Source organism: Pantherophis guttatus, chromosome 2 (genome assembly GCF_059756535.1).
Source record: "Pantherophis guttatus breed Tessera chromosome 2, ASM5975653v1, whole genome shotgun sequence".
Classification (NCBI taxonomy): Eukaryota; Metazoa; Chordata; class Lepidosauria; order Squamata; family Colubridae; genus Pantherophis; species Pantherophis guttatus.
Genome location: NC_142064.1, coordinates 236,590,137 through 236,602,719, shown reverse-complemented (window position 1 = coordinate 236,602,719; position 12,583 = coordinate 236,590,137). Strand labels below are relative to the sequence as shown.

Sequence of the window (12,583 nt, the reverse complement as noted above, 5' to 3'; positions counted from 1 at the left end):
ATTGAAGGTGGTACTTTTCTGGACTAATGCTAAGACTAATTAAATATGTGGTGGGAAAAAAGGACAAAGAGTTAGATGATAATGATACCCAGTAGATCGGATTAAGTAATATAGAAAGTTACTAAAGACGAGGATGAGGAGATGTAATAAATGAGAGTCATTCTATGTGTTTTCTATTGGTGCCAAGTAGGAGAAGATGATGATACATATAAGTATCAACTATGAACCAACCATTTAAGGTTGCTGACTACATTTTTGTATCTTTTTCTTCTTTAGTTTTCCTTCGAAGACAATCTCTTCCAATCAATGTACTATCCTCTCCAGTCCAAGTTCCTCAATACTGTACACACTTTATGTGGGCGAATTCCACAGGTTTTTCTGAAACAAATTGAGAGAACCATGAAGAAGGTCTATGAAAAACATGTGATTGTCAATATTGGAGCCAATTTCAGATTATAATTGTAGCAATATATTTTAATGGAGCTTTTGTCACCCATCATATCCCACCCTGGGGCTGTGAACTGAAAGTTCTGTGCTGGTTTTTGCAACAGTTCTGTAAACAGGTACCTGGGAGTAAGATTCATGAAGCTTAGTAAGACATTTCTGACTAGACATGTATAAGATTGCATTGAGTCAGTTATTGCTTAAGCAAAATGACAAGGCTTATTTTTAATTATAATAATGACCATTCCATTATTTAGCTTGATGGTGGTTAAAGCAATGGTTTAAATTCTGGGAAAAAGAAAAGAAAAATACTGTTGTAGGTAAGATGAGGAACATAAATATTTGGAAACTTAAGACAAATACAAGGAGAATTTCTCTGTAATTCTGTGAGAAGGCTCTTACAGATATTTCTTGTGCTGGAAAATAACTGCTGAGAATACGTAATGATATAACTTAGTTTTTACAATGGCAGAGGGATGGATTCTGTAGTTCATCATTCAATGCATGTTGTTGCTTTGAAACTTTGCTCTTTGATGTTAGTAACTTTGGATTTTGGCATTTCCATACTATCAATTCTCTTCAAACCTAGAGTAGAAGATACCTTTGGGTTTTCTTGTCCCTCCCTTTTCACCAATTCACAGTGAGTATCCACTTTTGGTACCATATAGTTGTCTTTGAGTTGAACTTAGTCCATTCAGCTATTTCAGCACAGGAAATTAGCCTTCCTCTCTGCTTCCATTCATGGCACTTGATTCACCAACATTCCCTTTAGGACACCATTGAAAATGTCTTTGTCCTGCCTCTAGACCTTCTGCAGGTTAACTCTCTTTTGTTGCATCATGGTCTTGATTGCCAAACTGACATCAAGACTATAATTTGAACCTCATACTTTTAGACGGTTTTCAGCAGATTGCAATTGGTCACAGTTCATGTGTCATTTCACTGAGGAACATCTATCTCTTTGGTATTTTAGGGACCATTATTATTATTAAATCATATGGGGATTCTGTTTCAGCAAATCTAACTGTGCCCCAATTATTTTAACCAGAAGGATTGTCAGCCTTGCTACCTTGGTACTTGAGGATAGTGAGGTGAAGGTTAATTTCTTCTCTTTGCTAAGGTTTACATGATGAAAACAGCAACTATTGTTGGTGTTATTTCTTTAAAGCTTGGTGGAAGGACTGTATGTAATAAACCAAGTAGATTCTTGTCTGAAAAAAAATGTTTTAACTAGTTATTAAGGTGATATTCTTTACTTTGCATGATGTAACATAGAGTTGTCTTTATCATCTCACCAAGTATTAATATATCCATTTTGTTGTCTGCTATCTTTGCTACACCTGATTAAGACAACTATTCTTCCGAACATCTTTATCCATTTCTGAGTTAAAATGCAGAACGCTTTACAGGAATATATTTTTGTCATTTTACATACAGAATTTGAGGAACAGACTTTTCACATAGAGTTGTATACTATGTTCTAGATAGCTCTTTTCTGTCTCAAATATTTATGTAGTAATATTTTTCATTATATTACTCTGAAGCAGCTTTTGAGCTGTTTCCTTCTTTACATTTTTGCAAATGTGTCCTAAAATGTAGGACAGAATTTACTACAAAATCTCACTTTGGTAAGAAGAATTTGATGTTAGTTAGTGTGGCCTGCAATCTGGCCTGTAGAATGGAAGCATATGAGAGGGTGAGCTAAGAGATCAACCAGAGGGTAAAAGAAAATCTGGTTGGATTTGTAAGTGTCACCCTGTGAATAAGTTAAGTGAATTTGAAACTGCTACTATACTAATGCCAAATTAGTTTGTCTGATGCTAGTGCTCCTTAAAGAGTAACAGCAAAACCGAAAGGGTAACACCATGCCACATCCTCCTTTGTGGATTTGTGTGTTTTTTGTCTCTGCAAAACGAAAGCTCATTTGAGTATAACTTAATTGCAGAAAAATTCAGAATGCCTTGCCTAGCAATTATTAAAAAGAAAAATAAATTTCCATAAAAAGTATTAGAAAATCAAACTCATGGAAAAGGAAGAAGAGCTAAATGCTTATTTTATAGCAGATATAATATTCAAAGGGATGAAAAGATCTAATATTATCCATCCAAAAGATAGAATCTTGAAAAATCTCTTTAATGGAAAATTGATACAATTTTCAAGAGTGAGTTTGGCCTTTTTTCACTTGGTGAAATATATCCCTGGATTAGTTGCTTTCTGTTAAATCTCCATTCATGTGCAGGATCTCAGGTGCCCTGTAAGATGTTTCAAAATCCAGTATTGCAAAGTTTTTTTAAAGGGTTTTTAAAAATGCTATTTGATACAGTATTTGATTCCAGGACAGATTTAGAATTTGTCCAGTTCAATTTCTCAAACAGTGTCTTTATTTAATCCTTTTATATCTCCTGTATGATACTCACAAGCATATACACATCTCAGAGAAGATTGGAAAATACTTGGATATGCATCACAAAACTCTTTGAGATTTGCCATACATTGAAGCAACATTGCTATTGCGGTTTTCTTTGAAGGGAAAATAACCTAAAGTCTATAGTAAGAATTCTGCTCCCCTTGAACCTTTGATTTGAGTTACTTTATCAGATGTATTGGAAGTTGAATTCAAATCCTAGAGATGAGGACTAGCTCAAAGACAACAATGAATTCTGGTGTGCTACCAAAGTAGTTTTTTTTAAAAAAATCATTTTTGTAAATTCAAATTCCTTTTCAGAAATTGAGTTCCAGTTATACTTTTATAGTAAACTAAATAGTGTGATTTTGAACATAAAGAAGGAAGCAGTTACCGGTAACTTTCTTGTCATATAAAGTATTATCTCTACCATATTTTGATATGTTTACAAAAATTGTAATGTATTATATTTTGGTTTGTTTTTTAAAAAACAAGCAAACCTAAAAATACTTTTTATATTTTCGCTTGATTTATAAAGGATTTAATTTTCTAATAGTGAATTAACACTAACAATTCTGCACAGTATTAGTAGACTTATGCAAGGAAAAATATCCGTTTGCGTTCTGTTCTTGGGACGTTGTTGGTGGATTACATTGCAAACCTTTTAAGAAAAAAAATTAAAATAATTATAAATATATTTGCTGGATAAATTCCTAGCTTGTTTAAACAAATAGCTTGCAATTTTCAGTACATTTCATATTATAATTTTAATAACATTTTTTTAATATGTTATTAATATATGCAAAATACTAATTACTGATTTTTTAAAAAATAACCATTATATATAGGGCACATATAAATATTTATTTCAACACCCACATCTACATGCTGTGTTATTTTTTTATATTAGGATATGAGAAGGGGATTTTCCACCTACTGTGATTCAGTAAAAAGACTGACATCAAAATAACTGTAAACCAAGGTAAATTAAGATTACAGGACTGGAGAAACAAGGGTGAATTTATAATCTTGTTTTAATAGTTTTGTGGTAAAACTATACTTTAATCTCTAACTGATGCATAGTTGCTTAACTAGTTCTGCTTGCTGGCTCAGTGTACATTAAAGTCTGTCAGTAACTGAATGGCAAACACTCAAATAATGAACCATAGGGCTGTAATAAATTATGTACATCTACAATTAAAAGGAGAATAGTTATATTGATGAACTGTCACCAGTTTCAGTCCTAAATCTCAATCTTGGGTACATTTCTATCTGCAAAATATTACCTATAGCTGATTGATCCTTTGCAGACCTAGACATGTCTATACCTATTGATTTTAAGGTTGAATGTGCCAAAAATCCTTTTACAAGTGTACAACTTCATGTACACTTGCTTTCAATAACTGCCAGATTACTATCTCAAAGACTTGAAGCGTCACAGTTCAAGATAGACTGTCAAGATAGATGTAGCTCTTCAGATATGTCTATGGGGATTCTCAGTCATCCAGGTCATTTTTGTCCCAAAGATGCTTTTTCAAATGTGATCTGATGTGTATGAATTTAACCTTGATTTGGAAGGAATTTGTCCTATTGCCAAATTGCTTTAAGGCAGGAGTGGGCAAATGTGGCCCTTTTACAACCTGTGGACTTCAACTCCCAGAATTCCTGAAACAAGCTGTCTCAGGAATTCTGGGAGTTGAAGTCCACAGGTTGTAAAAGGGCCACATTTGCCCACTCCTGCTTTAAAGGGTCCTTGATGCTCCTTGAGCTTGGTTGTTTTCTTGCAGACTTTTCATTGCCCCAAACTGTTGTGTAATGACTGCAACAGTTACTATATAGGACAAGCAGATAGAAGACTAATAAAGTGCATCCATGAACACGAACTAGCAGTCAGAAGTCAGGATGAAAACTCCCTAATTGCATAACATATGGACAGACTTAACCATAGTTTCAACTGGGAAACTGGAACCATCCTAGACCAAGCCAAATTCAAAAACACTAGGAAATTTCTAGAAGTCTGGCACTCTGACAAATTAGCCATCAATAGACACATATACATAAACAATATCTACATACTATGCAAAAGAGACAAACAACAAGGCAAAAAGGGAACAAAAAGACTGAAACATCCCCCACCAGCAATTAACACTCAGATGAATATAGATTTAACTCCAAGATTAATATCAGGCCAACAGTCAAGAAGTAAACAATACCCCAATCAAGGAATTCACAAACAAGCTAACAGTAAGCAGCCCAACCAAGGAACCTGTAAAATCACTTCCACCAACACTGACAGGGCAAGTCACTAGAATATAAACTGAGATCAAACCCCACTCCTTGCTAGCACTGATAATATTACCTACTTTGTGTAATTTGTGTAATAAAACATCTACAAAAAACCCAACCAACCCTCCCAAGTTCAGAGGGTATGAAGGACGCCTCATTTCAACCCTTAGTTACAAATATTCTCCTTTATTGGCAAACTGCTTTTATTTATTAGAATTGTATCTTTATAATTTTCAGAATTCCAGAGTCTCCAGAATGTTGATACAACTTAAAAATTCATTCTCACCTTATTTTTTTTGTTCTGAATCCAGTCATAGTCTAAGAAAAAAATATTTTTTTAGCGCTAAGAAACTTCTTGATGAGATGTAAAGAACAGGTTTTAATCTCCACTTGCTTCTAAAGTTAGTTGATAATTGTGTACCTATAGATTTTCTACATGGCAAACTGTTGCAGATTTCCATCTAAGTGGAAAATGAAAAATGGAATTTGCATTACTTGTCTCTGTGTAAAATTGCAATCAATGTCATGTCACTTTACTAACTTGTATATTTCTGTTTGATGAAGTGCACTGAATATTTATGGCTCCTAAGGAGGCAATTACAGTGTATTTAAAGTCATTTATAATTTTAGACCTTTCAGGTAAATAAACCAACTTTCAGCAAATATAAGCCTCTGTTTTTCTAGAACAAATTAATAGTTGTGTTCAATCTTGTATACATGCACAAAAAACACACTTGTTCTAGCTATGAATAATTTATATGATAAAGTTATGGTTGGTTTTGCATGAAAAGATTAAGGGTGTTTTCTGATGTTGATATCCAACCAAGCTAGATATTTGACAATCTAAACAAGAGGATCACAAAAAAGGACTAAACAAAAAGAAATAGAGGATAGAAGGCATAGTGGGACAAGTTTCTGTTACTCTGAATAAATAAATAGCAACCGATAATGTCAAATGTATCTGGCATTGCACTCACTTGGGTCTTTAAATGGGAAATTAACAACAAAATGGAGCTCTTGAAAGTAGTGGGGGGGAAAAAGAAAGTAGTGAATAAAGCTGTCTTCTTGCTCACACTATCTTCTATATCAGCAGGTAGATTTTAATGATCAGTCTTATCATTAAGTCAAAATCTCCTTTGCTTCATTTTTATTTCTGCTTGCTAATTTATTACGGTAGCATTTTTATTTCTTGCTATTAATCCAAATTATTTTTAGCTATAAGTAGTTTTGTTCTTAATCCTCAAAGATAAGCGACTGGATGAATAGAGTTAGGTACAAAACTGACATCACAAGTCAAAGCTTGGCAATGCATATTTGTCTAGCTCCAAGATTTTCCCCAAACTTTTTCTTTGAAATTGCTCCCAAATTGTAGTAATGATTAATAATCTATTTAAGACACCAAATCATAGGGCATATGTCCTCAGAACCTGATAACCATAATCCATCCATCCATGTCTTGGTTAAGGATTTGATTATAGCTTGAATAGTCACAGGTTTTGCTGGAAGATGTCTTAATGAGTGATGCAATTTGATATAAATTGCCAACTATTGTTCATGACTATTATTTGTTTATCATTCTTTTTAAATAAAACCTGTTTTTCTGGAGTTGCACAATGTTTCAAGTATGAAGGATGGTTTTGCAAGTCATGTTTGGGTTAATTTGGAGACTATATCACACCTGATCATAGAATATGATCAGGTATGAAGTATGAAGGCTATTGCTTAACGCATTGTAAGCCGCCCTGAGTCTCCGGAGAAGGGCGGCATATAAATAAAATTAAAAAATATATATATTGTATGATCATATGTGAATCCATTTAAATGTAGCCTATTCAACAACCATGCTGTCTATGTAAGGTTAGTTGTAATAAGAAATTCAAAAAACTGCACTCTTGAAAGGTGATTGAATACATCCAATAAATACTGTACAAGATTGTTGCAGTGTATCAGTAAGTCAGTGTTTCCCAAACTTGGCTATTTTAAGATGCATGGACTTCAATTTCCAGAATTCCCCAACCAGTATGCCTGGTTGAGGAATTCTGGGAGTTGAAGTCCATACATCTTCAAAGGGTCAAGTTTGGGAAACACTGCAGTAAGTTATTAGATGGTTTTCAAAAACATGGAGTATAGTGTCTGGAGAATTTAGTGAACTGAAAGTCAGTTTCATAACTGCAAGTCATCTTAAAAATATAAAATATAGAATGGGATACAGTAAAAGTTTTAATAATAGCTATTGTGATATTATTATCCTTGCTGTAATGATAAATATGGACTTGAAAGGTTCAGTGGAGCTTTCTTAATAATCTTCCTAATATTTTTTCTTCCTAGCATTTTTTCACAACTTTTTTTTGGGGGGGGGATTGCCCAGGAGGGGCTAGAACTCACGGTCTCCTAGTTTCTAGCATGGTGTTTAACTACTCCACCAAACTGGCTCCTTAGTTTATCTTTAGGATATGGATCAAGGAAAATAACTGGATCTTAAAAAGTGGCTGTTTCATTTTTTAATTATTTGTGCCAAGGTGGATTCTGTAGTTTGTATTGTTCAATCTTGCTACTAGTTTTGGTTTAGGATTGCTGTTCATTTAATCTTGCTTTCATCAGATCCTACTGTCATTGTTTTATTATTAATTTACATTTCATGTTTTTAATGCAGAGAACTGCAAATACAAGACTATTTATAGTCACAATAAATAATTAAATAAAGTTCCTGAAAGGATTTTAGAAAAGACAGTTACATGGGGAAATACAGAAAATAGTTTCCACTTCACTGCCCAAGCCTATTTGGGAGCAGATTATGCTACCTCTTTCTTCACTCAAAACTTCAAATATGAGAAACATTCAGTTTTAACAGCAATAGCAAAATTCACTTTGTGCACTAAATAAGCATAAAATGGTTTAGTTTTGACTTAATTGGTTTTATAGACCCAGACAGTGTAATTTATTATCCATAGTTATATTTTAGCTTATTGTGCAAATTAAGACAGCTGATATTCAAAACAATTTTTATATTTTGGTGTAATATGTGTACCTAGTCATAAAGTGTCCCTTATTCAAGATTGAAAAACTAGATAGCATTTAAAATATTGATATGATATTACGTCTCTTGGTTACATAGGCCTTTGGATTTAGAATCCAAAGAAGGCATTTGCATGAAATCAGAGTTATCTTTAAAAAAAAATAATTTCCACCATTGCATTGTACAACCTACTTAACTTTGGGTTTTTTTTTTTTTTTTAAAAATAAGGATTTGGAGATGTCTGTGATGCTGTATCTGTACTAAATTCTAAATTCTCACCCAAGCTACTACAGATCTTTGATTCACTAATGTTCTACAATTCTGGTGTGTGTGTGTGTGTCCTGGAGGACAATTGTTTCTTCTTCTTATTGGACACTGAGACATAGTGTGCAAAACTACCAGGAAGAATTGTTAAAGATGGATGAGTGCTGTCATTTCTTACATGGAATGACAAATTGGCTCTGCCATTCTGAAAATTGCAAAGAAAAAAGAGAAAAATTTTTTCTATGAGCCCTGAGGTTGTTTTAAAAGTGACTTCCTTTTAAGAGTTATGATATTAATGGATAAGATATTCAGTAGATGTTGGATATCTCCTTAAGAGGTTCTTTCTAACTTTATCCAGACAGATTCTGAAATATAGAGCATTAACATTTCAAGGACAATTCACGGATGTTTCCTCCCTTTATTTTAGTAGTACTATTTCTGCAAGAAATTAAAGGAAGAATGGATAATGCTGAACAGTGGAAGAGCAAAGAAACAAATATATCTCAAGCTGGTGTTCTAAAAAGATTTAAACTTCCAAAATGCATAATACCCCCCCCCCCCAAAAAAAAGGCACAACGCTTATATAATAAATTTTCCATGGACCTTTCTAGTATATGAGCCGCGGTGGCACAGTGGTTAGAGTGCAGTACTGCAGGCTACTTCTGCTGATCACTAACTGCCGGCAGTTTGGCAGATCGAATCTCAGCAGGCTCAAGGATGATTCAGCCTTCCATCCTTCTGAGGTGGTTAAAAATGAGGATCCAGATTGTTGGGGGCAATATGCTGACTCTGTAAACCGCTTAGAGAGGGCTGTAAAAGCACTGTAAAGCGGTATGTAAGTCTAAGTGCTATTGCTATTGCTATATTTTTGTCAATCTGACGCCCTCTTAGATGTTAAACCACCTGACTCATATTTATGACATTGTAGTGTTCTGGGTCATGTGACCACCTTTTGTGACCTTATGCAAAGCAAAGTCAGTGGAGAAACCAGATTCGCTTAATGACCACGTTACTAATTTAACTACACTGATTCACTTGACAAGTCATAAATCGAGGACTATCTGTAGTGGGAACAAGGCACATGCCTTACATTTACTTGTCATTCAGTCAATTATATTCTGTGCATATATTAGATGGATTAATAAATGGTAAACGGTTATTTGAAAATTGACTTACACTCATAACTGATCCTCATTCTATAAAAAGCCGTATAATGGACCCAAGTATATTTTCCTTAAATATCTGCCTAGCTTCCAATCTATTATCTGTCCAAAAGTCTAAAGGTTAGATAAGCCTAATAATAAGATCTAATCATCTGAAAAATTTGTTGAAGTTATAAGAAAACTGATGACTAGAATTTTAACAATTTTTTCAGATGACTAGAACTCATTATTATCCTCTTACTTTTAATTATTTGGGCTGATTCCTGTAGTAAGTGTTATAAACATGCTTCCCATATGGCAATAAAAATAAAAATTAAAACTCTGTGGGAAATCGGTGTTTTTCTCCATTCTTCTTGTTCCTGCTGTGGAATAATAATTTCACACTCATGAATAAAAAAGCCAATACATAAAGAGAATAGATATATCCAGCAAATCCTATAGTAGCCCTTCATATGATTCCGGCAAACATCCTTAAAAGCGAGCAGGTTTTCCAGCCAATGTAATAAGCAAAATATTTATTTTTCATTCCCTAAGTTGCTATTGTAAAGAGATACACTCACACTAATGTCTGGTCAGAGTCAAGATGGACCTTTCTCCAGCAGCACTCCAGACATTTTTTCCGGTACTTCATTTTCTTACTAAGATCCTCAGTAAAGCAAGAATCGGCAGAATCAACTGAGCACATGGAGAAGCCACTCAAGTGAAATCCAGTCCCAAAGCCCAAGTGCCAGATTGTTCCAGTGAACAACTAGACTCTCAAACTGCCTGCCAGATCCCTGGAGAATTCCCTGAGCCTTCTGAAAATCCATAGTATCCATTAGAGATCTGAGGCAAAAGAAATATAATGGGATTTCCCCACCATAGACCAACTTGCTGTGGCCAATTCATTACACCCATCTCCACAGCAATTAGTCCATGAGAAGGGGCAAAGTTCAACACCCACCTACCTACCCCACATAATCTGACTAGAACTAGTATTTTTCATATGTTTCAGGCCCTCAAATGAGGTCAGATTCATAGTAGTCATGGTGGTCATGAACCTCTAACTTTTTAAAACAGATTAATAGAGTTGGAAGGGACCTTACAGGTTATGTAATCCAACCCCCTGCCCAAGCAGGAGACCCTCTACCTAAGATAGAACTCACAACCTTCTGATTGTGAGGCAAGAACTCCACCTCTAGGCCACCCTGTCTTGTCTTAGGAACCATATTAAGCAATCCTGGCAGGGTTGCCACAGTGTACATCCAATTGGCTCTGGTTCAAACACAAGGTCTCACTCCCACCTATTTTCTGGATAGCACCATTAGATAACAATCTTATGGATGACAATAGCTACACCCACCACCCCACTCATAGAGAGACTGTGGCTGGTATCAACCCAAAATCCTGGTGGACAAATTTTTGAAAGGAGACATAAGTCTCAGTAATACATGCCAAGTCTGCCCCCTCATCCAAAATTAAGTCATGGATAAGGAATTTCTTATACAGATAGATCTGACGTTTAAGAGCAACAGCTGAAACTCCTAGGCTTAAAAGATACAGAATCCTGGCATTCAAAATGAGGTGAAAGCTAGAAGGAAGGGCAGCCTGCTTTTAGTTTCCCATTCCCTCCACAACCAAGACCCTAACCTAGGTTCTCCAACTTATGATTCTAACCTAGGTGCTCTAATCAACTTATGGCAAGCATGCTAAGCAAACAGCAGATGTCAGTGTGTTCTTTTTGACATTTCTTCCTCATTGTGTGCTTGAGGAACTTTCTTCAGAAAATGGGCAAAAACTGAATTGGACTTAATTATTTTAATTTGATTAAGTCCTGTTAATTTAAAATTATTTGAAACTGATTGAAATAACATAACAAAACAGAATGGCATGGTGGTTCTGCATTTATTCAAGCATCTCCCACTTATAGAATAGATTTTTTTATTGCCCAAGTGTGATTGGACACACAAGGAATTTGTCTTGGTGCATATAATAATAATAACTTTTATTTGTGGTCTCAGACCAAAATACAGTCTTGGTACATATGGTCTCAGTGTACATTAAAAAAAAAGATACGTTCATCAAGAATCATAAGGTACAACACTTAATGATAGTCAGGGTACAATTAAGCAATCAGGAAACAATGTCATATTTAAGCAACTTATGGAAGACTTAATTGGACTGCAAATTTCCCAGCTTATGATATGAAAGAGTTTGTGACCCCCACCTTAATGGCTGGGAATTCTGAGTGTTATAGTCCTAGCAAATTTAAGTTTCCAAAACAGCATAACTAAATACATTAAATAAGTAAACTGAAATAAATAACTTCTCAATTGAACCTGATGCACCTCCTTGTCTGCGTTTTGAGAGGTGAATGCCAACATCTTTGGAAGGCAGCAGGTGAGAAGAGCTAAATGTAAGCCCTAGTTACTTGGTTGACTTGGGCAGCTATAGAAATTGAATAAATAAATAATCTTTCCAAGACAGCACATCTCTTCTAGTAAAACCCTTCTATACTACATGGTGCTGGATGAAAAATCCAGGTCCAATTCCAAGCTGGGAATAAAATGGAGGCTGTTTAAGAAAGTAAGTTGGTTGATGAACAGAACCATCACACACACAGCATATAGTTCTGGGACAGCTGACAAAATGGAGTTGAGAATGGATGGGTTTTACACCTTAATTCCTATGGGGTCATGGCTGGCTATAGGCAAAAGGGGAAATGCAAATCCTATGTGTTTGTCTGAGCTAATCTTGGCAACCTTCAGCTTGCCTAATTGTGTTGCTTATCTGGAGTTTCCATCTGACCCAGTCTTTCTGAACAGATTACCAAATCTGCATTTCTAAAAGCTGACCTTTTTCTACTTGGGGGAAGTGGATTGGGGCTGTTTCTGCCTCAAGATTTTTCCCCATTTCTCCTTTAGGGGAAATATTCTATTCTGCCTTTTTAATATTCCCCAAAGTATTTCAGTCTCTAGGAGGGTGGGTGGGTACTGACTTTCTACAGTGGCTACAGAGAAAGTATTT

The 12,583-nt window shown here is 35.0% G+C and overlaps 1 protein-coding gene across 1 annotated transcript in view; it reads left to right on the top strand.

Annotated features, from left to right (window-relative positions):
- The window catches only part of GXYLT2 (glucoside xylosyltransferase 2), a 29,444-nt gene extending 27,008 nt beyond the window's left edge, over positions 1–2,436 (top strand). The window contains exon 7 of the mRNA XM_034440558.3: positions 277–2,436. Coding sequence (XP_034296449.2) covers positions 277–459 — 183 coding nt within the window. The 3' untranslated portion in view covers positions 460–2,436. The remainder of the gene's footprint in view (positions 1–276) is intronic.
- Positions 2,437–12,583: the final 10,147 nt, after the last annotated feature.